Raw genomic sequence first — 22,845 nt, 5'->3', positions numbered from 1 at the left:
CATACACAGACATACATTCATAATGGCATACAGACATACATACATACATACAGACTGACATACATGCATATATACAGACATACTGACAGACATACATGCATACAGACATACATACACACATACACACAGACCTACGTTCATAATGATATGCAGACATACATGCATACTAACATACAGACATATATATATACATACATAGACATACATACAGACAGACATACATGCATGCATACAGACATACACAAACATACATAGACAGACATACATGCATGCATGCAGTCAGACAGACATAGACATACACACAGACATACATCCAGACATGCATCCAGACATACATACATAGACATACATGCATACAGACATACATGCATACAGACATACATACAGACAGACAGACATACAGACAGACATACATACAGACATACATAGACATACGGACAGACAGACATGCATAGACATACAGACAGACATGCATGCAGACAGACAGACATGCATGCAGACAGACATACATACACAGACATACATACACATATGTGCATCCAGACACACATGCATCCAGGCAGACATACACGCATACAGACAGACAGACATAGACATACAGACAGACATGCATGCATCCAGACAGACATAGACATACAGACAGACATGCATGCATCCAGACAGACATACATAGACATACATGCATCCAGACAGACATACATAGACATACATGCATACAGACAGACATACATGGACATACATGCATACATACAGACAGACATACATAGACATGCATGCATACAGACAGACACATACAGACAGACAGACATACATGCATACAGACAGACACAGACAGACAGACAGACATACATACACATACATGCATACAGACACAGACATGCATACAGACATACAGACAGACATACATACATACATACATACACATACAGACAGACATACATACATAGACATACATGCATTCAGACATACACATACAGACAGACATACATACATAGACATACATGCAGACACACACATACATAGCTAAGAACCGTTCATTAAGAAATCTAGCAAACATCTTAAAAGCACATGGCACAGTTTTTGCCCCTCAAAAAATCACAAAACAATATTGAATTCACTAGTTAGATTCAAAATTGAGCAATAAAGAAAAGCAAGCAATGTTTCATTTACATCCAGAATTTATGCTTCTCGGTAAATTATATCCTGTATAAGTATTGATTACAATTAATCGCTTTCACAATAATCAGTGAGTTTATATGCCATAATTAACATGGTTTAAAACAGGAGAACAGTGCAATGTAAAAATATGTTTAATATTATTTTACACTGTGCATTCTGTTTTAAATGAATCACAATTCATCAGAAATTGGGGCGATTCAACATACATACATGCACACACACAGCTCATTTTCCAGCCACCCTCCTGTCTCTTACCTTTCTTTGCAGGAGGGTGGCTGGGGCTGATGGGAGTAGTCGGCTTGGTTCTCCCTCATTGCCGCGCGCGCGCGCTCCTCCCGCGCGGAGTGAGCTGGGAGGAAGTGACTACTTCCTCCCAGCAGCACTTGCTGCGGCTGCTCTTTTTTTTTTTTTTTAAAGGGGCCTGGTCGCGCTATACAATGGCCACAGCGCCGCCGGGCCCGTGACAACTGTTATGGTTGTCACCCCCTGATGGCGGCCCTGTCTAAGTCACTCAACCAATCCAGTTTACCATGCTGGAAATGTTCTGTTTTCAACACTACTACATTCTTTCTGATCTGTAGTTAGTGTCTGACTAAGGCCTCGATTTAATATTTTTGGATTAGCTTTCCAAATTATTTAAAATGTTTGGATAAACTTCTAAATGTATTTAATGTTTAGAAAACTATTTTAATTAACTATTAAAATTAATTAACTATTTTTTGATATGTTGATAGAGTTTTTGCGTATGATATCTTTTTTGATTTTATTTTTTATATTTTGAAAAAAAGCACTTTAACCCCTTAAGGACCAAACTTCTGGAATAAAAGGGAATCATGACATGTCACACATGTCATGTGTCCTTAAGGAGTTAAAAGTTCATCAAAAAACATAATATAGAGGTCATCATGGCATAATGTCCAATGATAATTCCCATCCACTTGTCTTTCAGGTCCACCCTCGGCTCCGATGAACCTGATTTCTAGTGTTAATGGCACCTCTGTCACCTTGGAGTGGAACCCACCTCTAGACACAGGTGGGCGCAGAGATGTCACATACAATGTAATTTGCCGGCGTTGTGCTTGGGATGCGGGTCAGTGTGAACCCTGTGGGGGGGGCACTCGTTACACCCCTCAACAGTCGACCCTAGAAAAGACTTCCCTTACAGTGACACATCTTCAGGCCCACATGAACTACACCTTCTGGGTGGAGGCCGTCAACGGGGTGTCTGACTTTAGCTTGGAGCCACGGATGTTCTCCACAGTGAATATAACCACGAACCAGGCAGGTAGGATCATACCCAGCATCGGTGTGTAATTCCTTCTGTAGCTACTGGTAGAAACAAATGACTTTTAGGATCAAATGCCAAAACATTTAATATTCTACAACCAAGACCAACAAAAATATTGTCTCTTCCACTACTACTCTTCTGTATACCTATAGAGGAATTATCTGCATTATTGTTAGAAAAGGAATGCATACAGGAACAGCAACATCAAGTACTAAGATGTCATTTCTATTACATTATTTCCACTATATTCTTATACATCCAAATCCATGAACAGAAATATTCATTTATATTTATTTCAAATGTCTTAAATAATGTTTCCCCTAAAACATTGATTCCTCTCCCTTTAACAATTACTCCTTCAACAAATCATATGTGGTATGTTTCTGTTTAAATCTATTTGATTTTAGTTTTTTATTTGAGGTTTCCTCCTTCCAAAAAACGAGGCATATTTTGTCTCGTATGTGAGTCTCAGTGTGCTGCCGCCCGCTCCCCCCTCCTTTTTTGTGCAAAGAGTGTCTCTAGCTGAAAATACTGTATACAGGGATGGGGGAGAAGAAAGGGAGGAGTCTGTGCATATTACAGAGCTTCTCGACAAGCTACCATAGCAGCTTTAAATTGTATGTTTTAACATTTCGATTATATATTTGAGATGAAACATTGCAAAAATCCCTTCAGGCTCCTTAAAATTATCTATAAACAGTGTATTTGAGCATTATTATGATATTAATTTGTCTACCTTTGTCACACCTACCGTGTGTGACAAAAATTGTATATCTGATTCTAAGTTAGTACGTTGAAGATTAAAGGCTCACTATAGGGTCAGGACCACAACATGTATTACTGACCCTATAGTGCTAAACCCAGCATTTAGGTGGCTTGCCCCCCCTTAGCCACCCTATAAAAGTTTAAAGCTCACCTTATTTCAAGCACCGCGCGGGTCCACTGGCGCTGGCTCCGCCCCATTTGTGACATTATCAAAATGGCTGATTTTTAGCCAATGCAATGTTTTCCATAGGGAAAGCATTGGATTGGCTAAAATCGGCACGGGGGCGGAGCCATATGCAGTTTTGGCCAATCAGGACCTCCTCATAGAGATGCATTAAATCAATGCATCTCTGAGGAAGATTCAGCGTCTCCATGCAGAGCGTGGGGACGCTAATCGCCAGGGTTGCCTACTGTGCAGCCCTGAGCCAGGAAGTCCCTCCAGTGGCCATCTGAGGAGTGGCCACTTGGAGGTGTCCCTAGGGCCAAGGTAAACACTTCCTTTTCTCTGAAAAGGCAGTGTTTCCATGAAAATGCCTGAATGGAGCTATTATACTCATTAAGCTGTAGTTGTTTTGGTGACTATAGTTTCCCTTTAAGGACAGCGTGTCATTGTATAATCATAGTTAACGTGCAAGTTAAACATCCCAAGTTGAAGGGTAATTTAGTAATACTCTTACTAAAGGGACACTATGATGTTAGGAATACAAAACCTGTATCCTTAACACTATAGTGATGCTGTCAATAATTCTTTATAAGTCCCCCATGTGTGCAATATAAATTTATAGAATAAATGATTAGCTACCTTTTTCCAGTGCCATGTTACCCTCGGCGCTGCTCACCTCCACCTCGATGGTTCAGTCGATTGGACAATTGGGGATCTATTGCTCATGTGCGGCAAACGCTGCACGCACTGCTAAGCTTCCCCATGGGATAGTATTGTATTCAATTATTTCCTATGAGCTTCCGCTTCATGTGACAGCCACTAGAGGTGGCTTAGATCCCGCAATGTTAACTTCACAGTTCCTAAAAAATTGCAGTGTTTTACTTTGCAGGGTTAAAAAGGCCAGAGACACGATGAAGTGGTTTTGGTGACTATTGTGTCCTTTTAAGGATTTACAGATATGGTGATAAAAGGTTATACTGTGCAACTCTAACTGGGCAAGAATAACTTTAAATGATACACTCTCTGGAATGGCTGAGCAAGAAATGATACTACCTTATGAGGTCCTTCCTCGAGACAGTACCTGCCGTGTCAATAATAGCATCTTTTTACTTTATCTATCAGCCCCTTCGCAGGTTGTAGTCATTCGCCAGGAGAACACCGGTCAGAACAGCGTCAGTCTTATATGGCAAGAACCCGAGCAGCCCAATGGAATCATCCTGGAGTACGAGATTAAATATTTTGAAAAGGTGATACATTCTCAGAATTGTTAATGGGGGGGGGTGGCTCTTCAAATCTAGTTTAAATACATGATTTATTTCCAATTGGTATCATTTGTATGTCGTCATTTCACACATTGTTAGCAATCAAATGAAATGACATCTGGTAGGGATGTGTGTACTTGAACATGACATGTATCTCTACCAAAATCTCCTAAAATGAGCAAAAAAAAATGCTACACGTCACCAGATTTAACCCTTTTAGTTTCAAACAAGCTATTGTAAATCTGGAAAGAGATCCCTTATTTTAAATTAACTTTCTTTAACAAAACTGGCTGGTAATCACAGCTCTCCATCTGCTATTTGTTGAATTTCCTTGAGATTATTTGCTCTGCGCCTGTTGATTAAATGATATTGAAACCCCAGTCATGGGATAAAGAACTTGCTGTATTCTGTCTTTAGGATAAGGAGCTGCAGAGCTATTCTACCTTAAAAGCCAAATACACTCGTGCTCTTGTGTCTGGTCTGAAGCCTTCAACTCGCTATGTCTTCCAGGTCCGAGCTCGGACCTCTGCTGGCTCTGGGAGGTTTAGCCAAGGAGTAGAAGTTGAAACTAATAAAGCAAGTAAGTGAGAACCTGCTACACAAAGCTCTGAGTACATAGCAAGATGTGTCCACAATAATGAGTCACCATCCCAGAAACAAAACATCTAATTAGCAGAGAAAGATTAAAGGGGCAGTTTAGGTACCATAACAACTTCATCTAAATTAAATTGTTATGGTGCCAGAAGGCCCCCAAGCACACTCAATCCCTTATAGAGGGTTAAAACATTATCAAAGGTCATTTTTTTTCATTTAGCGGTTATAGTGCCGGAGTGCCCCTTTAAGATCCCGCAGAGCCCTAGGCAAATAGCCAGTTTGGGTCTCCCCCTTTGTTCATCACATAGGGGATAGGTAATGGGGCTTTGCTACTCCGTAGCCCCCGTGACATCTTAACAGCATTATGGGCCCCCGGACAAAGCAGTGCACTGGGGCCCGACATACACAACAACTAACAGGAGTAAAATTATCGATAAAATTAAGCTTATATTTATTGGTACCTCCAACAAATGCAATAGATAAATACAATACATACACACTGACTGCTGAATACAGTCACAGACTGTTGAACACATGCACACACAGACTGCTGAATACATGTACACCAACTGCTGAATACATGCACACAGACTGCTAAGTACACACACAGACTGCTGCGTACACAAAGACTGACTGCTAAATACATACATAACCTGCTGAATACACACACACACAAACACACACAGAGACTGCTGAATGCAGACACAGACTGCTGAATACACACAGGCTGCTGAATACACACACACAGACAGACTACTGAATACATAAAGACTGCTGAATACACACACACAGAGAGGCTGTTGAATATACACATACTGCAGTGAGGGGTGCAGTATATGTGTTTGTGTGGAGGGGTGCTGTGTGTGTGAAAGGGTGCTGTGTCTGTGAGGGGTACTGTGTGTGAGGGGTGCTGTTTGTGTGAGAGGTGCTGTGTGTGAGGGGTGCTGTGTGTGAGACGTGTTGTGTGTGAGAGGTGCTGTGTGTGTGCAAGGTGCTGTAAGTAAGGGCTGCTGTGTGTGTGTGTGTGTGTGAAATGTGATGTGTGTGTGAGGGGTGCTGTGTATGAGGGGTGCTGTGTGTTGGGGGTGATGTGTGTGTGAAGGGTGCTGTATGTATGAGGGGTGCTGTCTGTGTGAGAGAGTCTGTGTGTGGAGGGTGCAGTGTGTGAGGTGTTGGTGAGTGGTGTGTGTGTGTGTGTGTGTGTGTGTGTGTGTGTGTGTGTGTGTGTGTGTGTGTGTGTGTGTGTGTGTGAGAGACAGGTGCTGTACGTAAGGAGTGAGTAGTGTGTGTGTGTGTGAGAGGTGCTGTATGTGAGGGGTGAGTGGTGTGTGTGTGTTACAGAGTGTGAGGGGTGCATGGTGTAAAGGTTTTCTTGTTTTAGTTTTTTTAAATAATAAATGTACATTATTAATGAAATCTTCATGCCCCCCAACCTTTCTTCTTACCTTTTGTGAAGAGGGCGGGGACACTGCAATGGTGGTCCGGTGGTGGTGATCTATAGCCTGCCTCTGGCTGCAGGCTGTCTTCACTCCTCCCGAGCTGAGCGCATGGCAATCTCCTCCCAAGTACCTCCTCCTTTTTCCGGGTCCTCCCATCATCTCTCCCCTCTAATGAAGGGCCTTTGGACGGTGAGGGAGATCTTTGATCTTCGCACCGGCCCTAGAGGGCCCACCGGAAGAAAACAGGGCTGGGTCTCCTTGGGCCGGCAGGAGAGATCAAAGGATCTCCCCTGTCAGCCTGGCCACGCTGGGCAGCACGGTGGGGCCCCCATCCCTTTGGGCCCCCGGGCAACTACCGTGCGTGCCAATGGGGAAAGACAGCCCTGGTAGCCTAGGCAACTGCCTAAAGTCACTTATGGTTAATCCTGATCTGCTAATTGGAAAAAGCCCAGATGGACAACATTAAATATAACATATGCTGTCTATCACAAAAACGTCCAAGATAATTATTTTTTGAAACCAGAGAATATGTGCTATAAATCTGATTGAACTGTCCAACTGTACTTTGAAATCCAAAGGGGAGTCATTTGACTATTCTAGTGACACTGTACCTGAACATATAACAAGGAAATTTGCCACAATTTAACCATTAGCTGGTTTAAGTGAATATAATGGTATCTTACATTTTTAATGCAAAAAGAGAAACATAATGAAATAGAAACATCTTATTGCCCAAGGGAAACATAATTAACTGTACAGATTTTATTTATTTGGGTTATTTTCTGCTCCTTGTTTGTTTGTTCAAATGTTATAAATGATGATGATGAATCCACCTTATGGACATGATTTAAGGTTTACTTTTGAATACAAAGTTCCACTATGTTTCCCCCTAATATAAGTGTGAGAGCATTAATTTACTATGACGATTAACCACTATCCTCACTACATCACGTATGATTGCTTTTGTTATCATGTTTCTTGCAGAATGAAATCCTGCCCCTAAAATCTTACTTACCCCCATTTAACCTCTAGTTATGATTACCAGTCTGTAGAGGAACAACGTTCTCTGCCAAAAACCTCTAGTCACTGATATAATGCCTTACAATATGAAAATGTAAGCTTACCCCATACTTTCAAACAGTACAGGACGTTTCAATCGGACATGTAATTCCTCATGTCAGTGATGGGGAGGGGTTAATGGAGTAAAAATGGAGTTAATGGAGTAAAAAAAAATAAAAGTTAACATTTAGTAATTATAAAAAAAATTAGAGTGAGGAAGACAGAATGATCTATAAGATTAGGCAGAAAGAGGCAAAGCAAGTTATAAGAGCCTCTAAAGCCCACACAGAAGAGAGAAAAGCACAGTCAGTAAAAAAGGGGATAGAACATTTTTTAGATAGATAAATGAGAAACGAAAAGTAAAACAAGGTTTATTTAGATGGAAAGCTAAATAAGGAAGGTATATAGAAGAGGATAAAGGTCTAGCTGACTGCCTTAACTAATATTTATGTTCAGTATTCACAGATGAAAATGGAGGAGAGGGACTTCAGTTAAGAAAAAAGACAAATGGGTAATTTGGTACATATGAGTTTACAGAGGAAGAAGTTCTATTTCAACTGTCAATAGTAAAGACAAATAAGTCGATGGGGCCTGATGGAATACACCTAAAGTTATTAAAATAACTTATTTAACCAATCATTATTAACAGGAATAGTCCCAGAAGATTGGAAATTCACAAGAAAGGTAGTAGACAGGAGTCGGGCAACTATAGGCCAGTAAGCATTATTTAAGCATTGGGGAAAGTGATGGAAACCATGTTAAAGAACAGAATTGTTGAATATCTGAAATCACATGGATTTCAAGATCAGAGACAACATGGGCAATTCAGAGAGATCATGCCAAACTAATCTTATTGATATTTTTTGATTGGGTAACTAAAATAATAGATCAGGGTGGTGCAGTAGACATCGCTTACCTAGATTTCAGTAAGGCTTTTGACACTGTTCCACATAGATGGCTTATCGATAAACTGCAATCTTTAAGTTTGGATTCCAATATTGTTGAATGGGTAAGGCAGTGGCTGAGTGACAGGCAACAGAAGGTTGTAATTAATGGAGTATACTCAAAGCAAGGTCTAGTTACCAGTAAGGTACCTCAGGGATCTGTACTTGGACCCATTCTCTTTATTATTTTTATTAGTGATATTGCAGAAGGTCTTGATGATAGGGTATGTCTTTTTGCTGATGATGATAAAATTTGCAACAGGGTTGATGTTCCAGGAGGGATAAGCCAAATGGCAAATGGAAAAATGGTAAGAGCAGTGGCAACGGACATGTAATGTCGATAAGTGCAAGATAATGCATCTTGGGCGTAAAAACCCAAGGGCAGAGTATAGAATATGTTATATCCTACTAACCTCAACATCTGAGGAAAGGGATTTAGGGGTAATTATTTCAGATGACTTAAAGGTAGGCAGACAATGTAATAGAGCAGCAGGAAATGCTAGCAGAATGCTTGGTTGTATAGGGAGAGGTATTAGCAGTAGAAAGAGGGAAGTGCTCATGCCATTGTACAGAACACTGGTGAGACCTCACTTGGAGTATTGTACGCAGTACTGGAGACTGTATCTCCAGAAGGAAATTGATACTTTGGAAAGAGTCCAGAGAAGGGCTACTACACTGGTTCTTGGATTGCAGGATAAAACTTACCAGGAAAGGTTAAAGGATCTTAACATGTATAGCTTGGAGGAAAGACGAGACAGGGGGGATATGATAGAAACATTTAAATACATAAAGGGAATCAACACAGTAAAGGAGGAGACTATATTTAAAATAAGAAAAACTACTACAACAAGAGGACAAAATCTTAAATTAGAGGGACAAAGGTTTAAAAATAATATCCGGAAGTATTACTTTACTGAGAGGGTAGTGGATGCACGGAATAGCCTTTCAGCTGAAGTGGTAGAGGTTAATACAGTAAAGGAGTTTAAGCATGCGTGGGATAGGCATAAGGCTATCCTAACTATAAGATAAGACCAGGGACTAATGAAAGTATTTAGAAAATTGGGCAGACTAGATGGTCCGAATGGTTCTTATCTGCCATCACATTCTATGTTGCTATGTTTCAATGCAGATATTGATACAAACTGCTATAGCAGTTTTAAACATCTTTATTTTAGAAATATATGATTTTACTGTAATTTTTGTATATGGGCATTATCCTCAAATACAGACATACTTTTTACATGCTATTGCTATTTTAGTAAGCTGTACTTGTAGTAATGCCATTGGGATCTTTACAAAAAGCAATATATTTGACCATTTTTATATATCTTTTTTTTGTCACATCTACAGTATGTATGTGAGCAAAATTGCATTTTTGCTTTTACACTCACATTTCAGACCCTGCGTGAAATATTCCATAATAAAGGACACCGTATACTGTCTAATGTGTTTCATGGTGGAAATTGACATTTGTCTGCAAAGCGATATACACGTGAGATTGTTGTGTTATTATATGTTTATATATTGGCTATCCATCCTTTCAAACGTGTTATTTTACATTTCTTTTCTTCAATAAAATGCTCGGTAGTGAGGGGGTTAAAGGGAAAACACGATATATTGGATGGCATAGAGTTTCACTAGATTTTGTATTTCTGATCCTTATTGTTTTTGTGTTCCAGTGGTTCTACGATATGACACCATGACTATTGTATGGATCTGCCTCACGCTAATTACCGGCCTAGTCATCTTACTGGCTGTTCTAATCTGCAAGAAAAGGTAACTGTAAGCATTACCATGTTTTTTAACATGTAATTACACGCCCACACCTTTCCGTGATAAATTCCTCTGCAGCGGATTTTTCAAGTTCCGATAAACACAGTATCAAGCTCTCTGTCTACCTTTTTGTTTTCTCGGTCCTGCAGACATTGTGGGTACAGCAAGGCATTCCAGGACTCGGATGAAGAGAAAACTCACTATCAGAATGGACAAAGTGAGTTCAAACATATAAAAGGAACTCGGGAGATAGAGAACACCTGCTGCTAATACTGATTATCATTATTCAGTAGGTATAGTGCAGATCAAGCAGGGATTAGACACAGGAGTCCAGGGTTTAAACTCTTGGCTGAGTAACACAGGGAAACGTCTTACTTTGTCGTCAATAAATAAAATTCATTTCTGCATCTCTAGAAATAAATAACGCGGAAAGAAAGCAAGTGTATTTGCAATGAAACAAACCTGGCTGATAAATATTCAACTTCCATTTAATTTAAGCTGTATGCTCGATATCTCCAAAGCATGTTTTTTATTTTATTTTATTGAATGTTAAGAATATTTTACAAACTCCGTAGGGTTTAATCTGAAGTTATTGATGATAAGTACAATTTACTCTTACGTACGTTTGACTTATTTTTGTATTATTCTTATTTTAAATATCATAGTAGTTAATTTTTCAATAGTTGTGTCTCTTGTCCAAAATCCACACACAGTACTTATATGGTCATCTGGCTTATAAGCAACCACGATTCTACGTATTGTATTGCATATAGTTAACCTAAACATTCTAGATTTCTCATATATAATAAGTGGAACCCTTACATATTCCTATTATATACCTTACACTTTGGATATATATCCAGAACTCATTTTCCTAGAGAGCTCACTTTATATACAAGTTACTTAGAATGTTCATATACCCACGTAGACATCTTCTACATATCATCAAGAACATTACCCAACAGTAAGAAACCATGTATAGACAGTATCAATACACACATGCATGACATTTTCTAGACATGCTATCACATGAAATACGTTAGACTTTAATACATGCAGATGGGCACAACTCAAAGCAGTAAAATATGCTGATCTTCCCCTGTGTGCAGCAAGAGTCAATTCTAGAACATTGAATGTGGTTTTCTGACTTGCATTGAATACATTCCATACGAACGTGCGTTTTCTCAGCTACAGTGAGATTGTTAGTGATTATCACGGCAAGCGGGATGGGGTTTTGGGTTCACACTGATGCCTGACAACATCTTCTCTCTCGTTCCGGTCATCCAGTCACCTTCGCAGAGTCGAAGCATTATGTAGACCCTCACACTTACGAGGACCCATGCCAGGCTGTTCACGAGTTTGCTCGGGAGATAGAGGCGTCCAGAATTAAGATTGAAAAGATAATTGGATCAGGTTTGTGTAATTTATTGTCCTGATTGAAAGAGGCCATGCAGGGGATCAAATTCCAAACACTGAAAATTTAACTGTACGGCTGCCAAATGACATTATAACAACGTACTACAACCAAACCTAAACTATTATTATGAATGGGCTATTATTTCTGGATACTTTAAAAGTAATCATATAACAGAAAATGCATGTTATCATTATTTAGAGACACAGATACATAATTAAACCTCTTGGTTTCATGCTAGTTAGTTTATAGGCCTGACAGTAAAATTAAGCATATCAGGTGTTAATATGTCTTTCTCAGAAGGTACCACAAGATGTATCTCAATTAATTTAACAGAATCCATACAGTATGGATGTGCTGTTTAAAAGTGATCTTGAGTAATGTCTTCTCTCTTGTACTCTAACATTTTTCAGGAGAGTTTGGGGAAGTCTGTTATGGTCGTCTCAAACTACCAGGAAAGCGTGAGATCCCAGTGGCCATAAAAACGTTAAAATCCGGGTACACTGAAAAACAGAGACAGGACTTCCTGAGTGAAGCCAGTATCATGGCACAATTTGACCACCCAAATGTCATTCACCTGGAGGGAGTGGTAACAAGAAGTAAGTGACGTGTGTTCTCATGCAATGAGAATCTAAGAACAACCATCCTCCCAATCTTAACCACACAAGGCCCCCAACCCAGCATAATTTCTTCTTTAAAGATCCCTGGGTCCAACACTGACAAACATTACTAAATACCTATTGTGCATGTTTCTATATAAGTATATAGAGTATATTGCCATTGTTATCATACAACATACCATGAAAACTTAATGTACACAAATATCCATCCCTCCATTGTGTCCTAAAGCCAGCTTTAACATTATTAAAGAAATGGAGTTGTCAAAATATTCATTGAACACAGACAGTTTGTATATAACCCAAATTTCATCCAGTGCCCAAGGTATCTTCAGTGTTAGCTCAGCCTTGTGGTAGGTTGGTGAGGGAGAGTTCATGGTTTTGCATTTATTTCTTATGTGCGATGAGCTTTGGATTTTTCTTCTTTTCTCTGCATTTTGTAAGGAAGTCCACCCCCAGTAAGTAACTTGTTCATCGATGTAAAGGTGGAGAACTTCATGGATTTTTAAAGGATTGCGTTGTGTTACCGAGTGAGATGTCTCTTTAGTCCTAGATTCTGACAGACATTTCAGAGAGACGAATCTTCACTGTTGAAGTTGTATGAAAAATGATTAATTGAAGTATGTATCCTGCAACTTCCTTACAGGAACCGACACCGTTTAGCTGCAGTCCTGTCAGCTTCAGGAGCCATCACTATCTTTAAATGGCTTTTTGATTTATTCTCTCCTATCTCTGATTCTGACAATGCTCTCGTCACTTTTGTCTTTATACTTTCAGGCAAATTAACAATGATTGTAGCAGAATATATGGAGAATGGGTCTTTGGATTCCTTCTTGAGGGTAAGGTTCTTAACATAAAATATTGGAGATAAGAACCGGTAAACAAACAATTAGTATCCACTTCATTGTTATAAAAATGTGGGTCTGTTTTTTTTCAGTGGACCTCCCATAAAACATTCATCATATTTTAATCGGTTAGCCACTATCGGCGAGTGGTCAATGAGTTTTAGGAACTACAATTATCCTATTCATCCTATACTATAACATGAGGAGATTCTGTTTTTTGTGAAAAATTTCCCGTGCAATTATATATCTCCTACATGTCTTCACATCTGACATTTCTCTCTATACAATAATATCACCTGTGTAGTGAGGTTCATATTTTTTCCTGACTACATAAATCCTTTAGTACCCCATCCCTAAAAGATTAGGGTTACATAATCCGTAAATAAATAACGTTGTGTTTCCCTTCAGACCCGTGATGGCCAGTTTACCATAATTCAGTTGGTTGGCATGCTGCGAGGTATTGGATCAGGAATGAAGTATCTGTCTGATTTGGGATATGTCCACCGGGACCTAGCGGCCCGCAACATCCTTGTGAACAGTAACCTGGTGTGCAAAGTGTCTGACTTTGGACTGTCACGGATATTGGAGGATGATCCTGATGCAGCATACACAACCACGGTACAATCACCTACATCGAAACTAGTAGAACACCATCTTCTTCAAATTGTAATATTATACCATATATACTTAAAAATGTGTAATATGTGATTGAAACTTAAAAACTATTTCATTACAAAATTTAGGAAGATGTTTCATTTAAAGTTGTCGGCAGTTGAGCTGCTGGGTGCCTTGTCCACCCTCTTCTGGACTGTGAGATGAGGGGACTGCTTTAACATAGAGGGGATCAGGTGCAGGCTCCCCCCATGTCCCTCACCCATTGCAAATGGATGAGCAATTAATAATGGAAGCGGGAATGGGCAATTAAAAGATGCCATGATTTAACCCCTCACCCACCGGCAATGGGTGAGGGGCTTGAGAGAAGCTTTTGAAAGGTCTCCCCCATTAAACTGAGGACCCCCTCAATCCCACAGGGAAGGCTGTTGGGGGAAGGAAGCATTTCCTTTCATTTTTAAAGATGCTAATTACAAGGATGGAGTCAGTGTTCTGCTAACTTTTTAATTAGACAAACATATAAAGACAGAATTGATAGTATGGACTAGTAATTTGGTTTTCATATATATTTTGGTCATTCATGATTGTGACACATGAATATATTGCATAAGTTTGGATGAATTCCCATTTGACCGCAGATAAATGCACAGGTCTACTGACCAGTACTAATGAGAAGTGAATTATGTTTGCGTCAGTATTTTAAATGTCATTTTGCATCTGTAAATTTTATTTATTTTTATTTTTTTTAAATCAGGGAGGTAAAATCCCTATACGCTGGACAGCACCAGAGGCCATCACGTACCGCAAGTTTTCATCAGCAAGTGATGTGTGGAGCTATGGCATTGTCATGTGGGAAGTCCTCGCGTATGGGGAGAGACCTTACTGGAACATGACAAATCGGGATGTGAGTGAATGACATTTACCCCATGCATTTTAAGTACATTTGTCTCATAATACTAAAAAAAAAAACATAAATCAAACTATTTATTTCAAAGGTGGGAGGTATATCTACTACATTAATGTAAGGCTAAACATAATTCTAATAGAATTCTATTCTGCGTTGCCAAAAAAACAAACTGATATACATTTACTCATTTTATCCTTTATTTCAAATGTTCATCTTTTACATAATAAAATGGGGAAATAATTTTTTTAGAGATTGGAATATGCCCTATATACCGCATTATCTCAGTCTGGGTATAAAATATTACCATAGAAGCAGAAATACAATTTTTGATACAACGAATAAACTTGACAAAAATTGAAGAATGAAAATAGTCAAATAGCCTGCTTATTGCATTTGTACAAAACCTGACGGCCCTTCGGGGGATCTAACTCTCGCAAAATGCCACCAGAATATAAAACTAAAATCCATACACAAGAGAAATTGGGTTGATAGAAAGAACAACTTAATTTATGGAGGGTTGAAGAATTTTTTAGCAAAGTGGGACACACATGAACAATGGTGAGTTCGATCCAGGTGAAGCATGACACTAGTTTTTGCAGTTAATTAATTAAAAAGTGAAACTAGTTCACTTTAAAATGTTCCAACCTACTGTATGTCTTTATCAACTTAGCCAGGTGCAAACCTTTTTTAACCCCTTCAGGACCGGCCTGTTTTTGCGATGTTTGTACGTTAAGGACCAGAGCAGTTTTAACACTTTTGTGGTGTTTGTGTTTAGCTGTAATTTTCCGCTCTCTCATTTACGGTTCCCATACAAGTTATATATTGTTTTTTTCACGACAAGAAGGGCTTTCTTTACATACCAGTATTTATATTATGTCATATATTGTATTTAAAAAAAATAATGAAATATGGTGAAAAATATAAAAAAAAAACATGTTTTTGGACTTTTACTTGAAAAATCTTTTACTTATCTACAAAAGCTAATGAAAAAAACTGCTAAATAGATTCAAAATTTTGTCCCGAGTTTAAAAACACCCAGTGTTTACATGCTTTATTGCTTTTTTTTGCAAGTTATAGGCCTATAAATACAAGTAGGAAATTGCTGTTTCAATATATATATATTTTATATGTATCAATAGTGACATTGTTACACCGTTATCTGTCATAAATCCCCGAAACACACCTAACATGTACATATTTTTTAAAGTAGACAACCCAGGGTATTTAAAATGGGGTATGTCCAGTCTTTTTTAGTAGCCACCTAGTCACAAACACTGGCCAAAGTTAGCATTTATATTTGTTTGTGTGTTAAAAATGCAAAAACCGCTAACTTTGGCCGGTGTTTGTGACTAAGTGGCTACTAAAAAAGGCTGAACATACCCCATTTGCAATACCTTGGGTTGTCTTCTTTTGTAAATGGTATGCCATCATGGGGCTAATTCTCATTCCTTGGCTACCATACGCTGTCAAAGGCAACCTAACCAATCTGACAAATTTCAATAAAAATAAAAAAAGTAAAATCAAGCCTTATATTTGACCCTGTAACTTTCACAAACACTATAAAACCTCTACATGTGGGGTACTGTTATACTCAGGAGACTTCGCTGAACACAAATATTAGTGTATCAGAACAGTAAAATATATCACAGCAATAATATCCTCAGTGAAAGAGCTGTTTGTGTGTGAAAAATGCAAAAAACTTCACTTTCACTGACAATATCATCGCTGTGATATGTTTTACTGTTTTGAAACACTAATATTTGTGTTCAGCGAAGTCTCCCGAGTAAAACAGTACCCCCATGTACAGGATTTAGGGTGTCATAGAAAGTTACAGGGTTAAGCACAGTGCTAGCAAATTAAATTATCTGGACTTTTGGCCTGGGTTGGCAGGCAGGTCCCTCAAATTGCAATCATTAAAATTACTTAATTAGGTAAAAATATTACATAAATATGCACGTAGAATTTTAATTTATATACATATTTATATATTTGACGTCTACGTGTATATTTATGAAATTATTAATGTAATTTTGTATGTGGACATATGTATATTTCGTATTATTTTTATTTATTTATTTATACATAGATATATATATCATTACATTCTAAGTGTATTTTGATATAAATATATATATATCAATATCAAAATACTGTTAGAATAAAATTGAATATATATATATAATTTTTTTTTAATTATTAAAAATTATTTTTATTTTTTGTTATTTATTTTTATTAACATATTATTTGTATTTTATAATAATATATATATATACCATATATATAGTTATTATATATATTGTATATATTCGTGTGTATTTTAAATATAAGTGTATTTTTATATTAATATACGTATATATAAATATAAAAATACACTTAGTGTGACATTATATATATGATACATATACATATATTATATATAGGTATATATAGATATAATACATGTATATAAAGCATATATATATACACATATTATTTTTTTTACACTGATTTTTTTTTTTTTACACTTTATTTTATTATTTTTCACTTGCAGGGAGACTGCCTGTCAGCACAGACAGTCCCCCTGCAGGCAGATACAAAGACCCCTATTGCGGTCATGTGATCGAGTGATCACATGGCCGTGGGGTCCTGATCTGCCGAGGGGGGACTGCCCGGGCAGACAGGCAGTCCCCCTGGACCGGGAGGAGAGCTGATCGCCGCCGTGGGACCGACGGCGATCAGGTAAGTTGCCCAAAACCGTTATGACGGTTCAGGACCGTCAGCGGTCCAAACGCACGTTTTACCGCTGACGGTCCTGAACCGTCAGCGGTCCTGAAGGGGTTAAACAATGATCAACACAATTAAAATACATGTATTTATAGCAACAGTTTTATTCTTGGACATATGCCAAACAGCCGCTTTCACCAGCTGTGAATCACGTCCCAGCCTAAAACCCTTTGTTTAAATTACACCTACACATATCAAGCAATGGATTAAGATAAAGTACAAATTGTGCGGTACTTCACCTGTTGCATAACATGACTGAAGTTGGTATGTTTGTGTCTTTCCCTTTGTTACGTGTTTTTGTTTTCTGTCATAGGTGATAAATTCAGTCGAGGAAGGCTATCGTCTTCCAGCGCCCATGGGCTGTCCAACGGCTTTACATCAGCTCATGCTGGATTGCTGGCAAAGAGACCGCAATGAAAGGCCTCGATTTTCTCTGATCGTCAGTATTTTAGATAAACTTATCCGAAATCCTGAACATCTGAAAGCCAGTGCCACAGTCAACAGGTAAACGCAGGATGCTTGTTCTACAAAACCTTAATTATGTAGACGTGGATATCGGTGATAATTAACCCAACTACTATGTTTTAATTCTGTGAAATAACTTTGTGTTCATCACTCTACATGGAACAGGAGTTGTTTGTAAAATGTATTTCTTCAATTGTCCTTGAAAAGCACTCTTATCTTGACAAATTAATAGATATGTATGTGTTTTATTTATTAATTGAGGGATTGCGCGGGGGTTCTTGTAGAATATATTTCTACAACAAGAGGACATAGTCTTAAATAAGAGGGGGAAAGGTTTAAAAATAATATCAGGAAGTATTACTTTACTGAGAGGGTAGTGGATGCATGGAATAGCCTTCCAGCTGAAGTGGTAGAGGTTAACACAGTAAAGGAGTTTAAGCATGCGTGAGATAGGCATAAGGCTATCCTAACTATAAGATAAGGCCAGGGACTAATGAAAGTATTTAGAAAATTGGGCAGACTAGATGGGCCGAATGGTTCTTATCTGCCGTCTCATGCTATGTTTCTATGTTTATGTGAATAATTATTTCAAAGCCTTTTTTTTTCATTATAGATTCACTCACCCACGTGTGGATAGGGGGCTTTTTGACTTTGCCAGCTGCGGCACCGTCAGCGATTGGTTGGATTCGATCAAGATGGGTCGATACAAGGAAAACTTTGTAATGGGAGGGTACTCTTCCTTAGGGATGGTGATGAGGATGAACATCGAGTAAGTACCATACAAGAATCCAGGGCAAACAAGAGATGAGCACTAATTAGATGTTAATTGATGTTACGTTTTCTGACTTGCAGACTGGGTTAAAACTTTCTGAATAATTCATAAATAACACAGGTGTGTCCATATCCTAAACATGTGGGCAGCTATATTCTGCCATCTTCCTGCCATATTCAGTAACATTCTGCCATCTTCAGCCTCTTCCTGCCATATTTGGTTACATTCTGCCATATTTGGTTACATTCTGCCATATTGAGTAACATTCTGCCATGTACAGCCCCTTCCTGCTATATTCGGTTACATTCTGCCATATTGAGTAACATTCTGCCATGTTCAGCCCCTTCCTGCCATATTCAGATACATCCTGCCATATTTAGCCTCTTCCTGCCATATTCGGTTACATTCTGCCATATCGAGTAACATTCTGCCATATTCAGTAACATTCTGCCATGTTCAGACTCTTCCTGCCATATTCAGATACATCCTGCCATATTTGGCCTCTTCCTGACATATTTGGTTACATTCTGCCATATTCAGTAACATTCTGCCATGTTTAGCCTCTTCCTGCCATATTCGGTAACATTCTGCCATTTTTGGTTACATTGTGCCATATTGAGTAACATCCTGCCATATTCAGACTCTTCCTGCCATATTCATATACATCCTGCCATATTTGGCCTCTTCCTGCCATATTCATATACATCCTGCCATATTTGGCCTCTTCCTGCCATATTCAGATACATCCTGCCATATTCGGCCTCTTCCTGCCATATTCATATACATCCTGCCATATTTGGCCTCTTCCTGCCATATTCATATACATCCTGCCATATTTGGCCTCTTCCTGCCATATTCAGACTCTTCCTGCCCTATTCATATACATCCTGCCATATTTGGCCTCTTCCTGCCATATTCATATACATCCTGCCATATTTGGCCTCTTCCTGCCATATTCAGATACATCCTGCCATATTTGGCCTCTTCCTGCCATATTCAGATACATCCTGCCATATTCGGCCTCTTCCTGCCATATTTGGCCTCTTCCTGACATATTCAGTTACATTCTGCTATATTCAGCCTCTATCAGCTATACTCTAGTATACTCTATACTATAGTTACATTCAGTTTTTTTCTGACCAATACTTACATAATCAGCCATGATCTAAGATATACTGCTGCATTGTGCCATAATCTGCCGTATACTAGAGTATTCAGCCATGATCTAGCATATACTGCAGTATTCTACCATAATTTGCCATGTTCTGCAATATTTAACAATCTACATTATTCTTCCATATGCAGACTCATCCTTCCAAATTGTATCGTTTTCAGCCATATTCCCTCTGCAGGAAATCTACACTGAACATGTGTCAAGCGGATTTCTAAAATAACCTCTGGTTAGGCCTTAGTCTGAAATGTGCTTTCTATAATGTTTGTTGTTTGCACAGTGACATCAGAAGACTTGGGATTTCATTAATAGGCCATCAACGGAAGATCTTAACCAGCATTCAGATCATGAGAGCTCAGCTGATCAACACCCTGGGACCCAGAATGCACTTGTGATGGGCATAGCATGAGATCTGCTATGAGTGAGAAAACTGACTCGAAATGAGCATACACCCTGAAAACGCACTGACCTTCCCAAACTCTTCAAATCAGGAGGGCCATCAATGGCACATTCATTGGGAAGGCCAAGGTTACTCTGTCTATGCGGTGTTGTGGTAATGTCAGCCAACGCATTTTAAGGAAGCATCGACACCGAAATGCTGTAAAAGAAAACTTTGAGATTCTCTGAAGTTATTTTTCTTCCACAGTCCAAACTCTCCTTTCTGTAATTATTTCAATATAATATAGGATTTTAAGCTGCAATTGTAATATAGCAATAGAATCTTAATCTCAAGGATATTCAGGGTGCTTCGTAATACAGGGTTTAATTACTGTGCGCTCCTTGGCTTGGCATGAGGTGACGCTCACCCAGTATCAGCATTTGTACCTAGTTTACATTTCATTCTGTGGTTTTGACATGGGAATTATATCCATGTCAGATGATGAGATTAGTTACTACACTATCTTTCCTTAGACAGGAGAAGATCTCACTGTGCCATAGCATCATCCGACATTATGAAGAGTTACCTCTCTATCCGTCATAAGACAGAGTTAGCCATAAAAGTGGCATTCTGTAACATGTGGCATTTTCACAGCACTTTTCCATGTTAAACGGGAGGAGGCGAAATACACTGTCCCATGGTAGACAGGAGGATTTTTTTCTCACTGCACCATCCCACGGTTGATTGTACTGTTCCATGGTAGAAAGGAGATGGTAAAATGCACTATTCTATTGTAGACAGGAGGACATGAGATGCACTGTTCCTTCATAGGAAAGATGAGGTAAAACGCACTGCCCCATCGTAGACAGGTGGAGGTGAAATGCACTGCCCCATCGTAGACAGAAGGAGATGAAATGCATTGCCCCTCATAAACAGGAGGAGGTGAAATGCATTGTCACCACACTGTTCCAATAAAGATAAGAGGTGACAACGTTGCATGTCCAATGTTAGGAAGATGCATAACCACATGTTCCATGTTAGGAGTCATCACTGTATGCTTTACATTATAAGACTTACTACCTTGCGTTCCATGTTCGGAGGAGTCATCATCACATATTCCATGTTGGTGCAGTCATCACTGTATGTCCCATGGTAGGAGAAGTCGCTGTAAACTGCATGTAATGAGGAGTCATTATGGTAGACCGCAGGAGGCATTATTGTATCATCTCATATTAGTCAGGAGCAAAGAGCACTGCTTTGTCCAGGGGAGACAGGAGGAGACATCACCACACCATCCAATTAACAAAACAAGAAGTCATCAGTGCACATCCCACATCAGGAATCATCACGGCACTTTTTCAGTAGGAGTCATCACTGCACCTTCATATATGACAAGACATTCCATATTGGGATGAGTCATCACAGCTTTTTTGCATCTCGAACAGGAAGACGTGTTACTGTATGTGTGTTAGACAGAAGGAGGCGTTATTACACAATTCCATGACAGACCATATTAGATGTCACAGCACTTTTCCAAATTAGACAAGAGAGGACATTGTGGAACCGCCCCATCTCAGATCTTCAAAGTGCTGAATGTATTTTATTTTTATTTTAAATGTTTTTGGATTTGCATTGCTGGTTCAGTGCATATGTCAATATTCCTTCCTTGTCCAATAATTAGAGATATAGTAGATATGATCTATAACTTTTGTGAATCTGGAGTTTGCACACGTGTTATTTCCCATTGTAGAAAGCACATACACTTTATTGAATAATCATTGTGTTTGCCTTAGTAAGTGCACAAGTTTTCAATGTATTTTTATATTCTATAGTATGTACATAAATCAAGTATCTAGAGAACAGTTTTTACATTTTTTTGGCCTGTCGAAGATTGTCGTTAGATTGAATGGACAACAAGGCATAACATCAAACTTGTCCCCTATCGTGTCACCTTCAAAAAGATTGTAAAATAAAATTAAGTAGAGAGAGAGACACTGAGGCATTGGGGGAAAAAGACAGATAAAACATAAATTCAGATTATAAGTAGCTGTGCATGAAACACAGAATCTTGGCGAATTTAAAAGGGAACTTTGAATTGTAAGGTGAAAGTCAAATTGGAAAAGAATCTCTATCATTTCAGTTCAACTCCTTTAGCCTAAACGTTTCAATTTACTGGTCGTTTCTCCGCAATGCTTTGAAATATAGTGTAGTTCCTAGTATTCCAGTGCTGTTTATTTTAACATAGAGTTAAAATAAACAATCTATAATTATCATGTAAAAAACACGCATGGTACACATTGTCTTTGTGCTAAAAATAGTGATATATTTAAGAAGAGTAATGTTTAACTTTGTATGATTTTAATATATTTTTTAGCAACATTTATCAGTAAAAATAAAAGATTAATTAAAACTAAGCATTTACCTATGAATAAAT

At 38.5% G+C, this 22,845-nt stretch overlaps 1 protein-coding gene across 1 annotated transcript in view; it reads left to right on the top strand.

Moving 5' to 3' along the window:
- The window catches only part of EPHA8 (EPH receptor A8), a 145,203-nt gene extending 122,708 nt beyond the window's left edge, over positions 1–22,495 (top strand). The window contains exons 5-17 of the mRNA XM_063436984.1: positions 2,129–2,464; positions 4,518–4,642; positions 5,075–5,237; positions 10,373–10,469; positions 10,616–10,683; positions 11,754–11,879; positions 12,294–12,479; positions 13,275–13,336; positions 13,751–13,960; positions 14,709–14,858; positions 17,938–18,128; positions 18,703–18,858; positions 20,313–22,495. Of these exons, the coding sequence (XP_063293054.1) occupies positions 2,129–2,464; positions 4,518–4,642; positions 5,075–5,237; positions 10,373–10,469; positions 10,616–10,683; positions 11,754–11,879; positions 12,294–12,479; positions 13,275–13,336; positions 13,751–13,960; positions 14,709–14,858; positions 17,938–18,128; positions 18,703–18,858; positions 20,313–20,427 (1,985 nt within the window). The 3' untranslated portion in view covers positions 20,428–22,495. The remainder of the gene's footprint in view (positions 1–2,128; positions 2,465–4,517; positions 4,643–5,074; positions 5,238–10,372; positions 10,470–10,615; positions 10,684–11,753; positions 11,880–12,293; positions 12,480–13,274; positions 13,337–13,750; positions 13,961–14,708; positions 14,859–17,937; positions 18,129–18,702; positions 18,859–20,312) is intronic.
- The last annotated feature ends 350 nt before the right edge of the window (positions 22,496–22,845 follow it).

The sequence above is a fragment of the Pelobates fuscus genome, chromosome 11, assembly GCF_036172605.1.
Source record: "Pelobates fuscus isolate aPelFus1 chromosome 11, aPelFus1.pri, whole genome shotgun sequence".
Lineage (NCBI taxonomy): Eukaryota > Metazoa > Chordata > Amphibia > Anura > Pelobatidae > Pelobates > Pelobates fuscus.
This window is presented reverse-complemented; position numbering and strand designations above follow the sequence as displayed.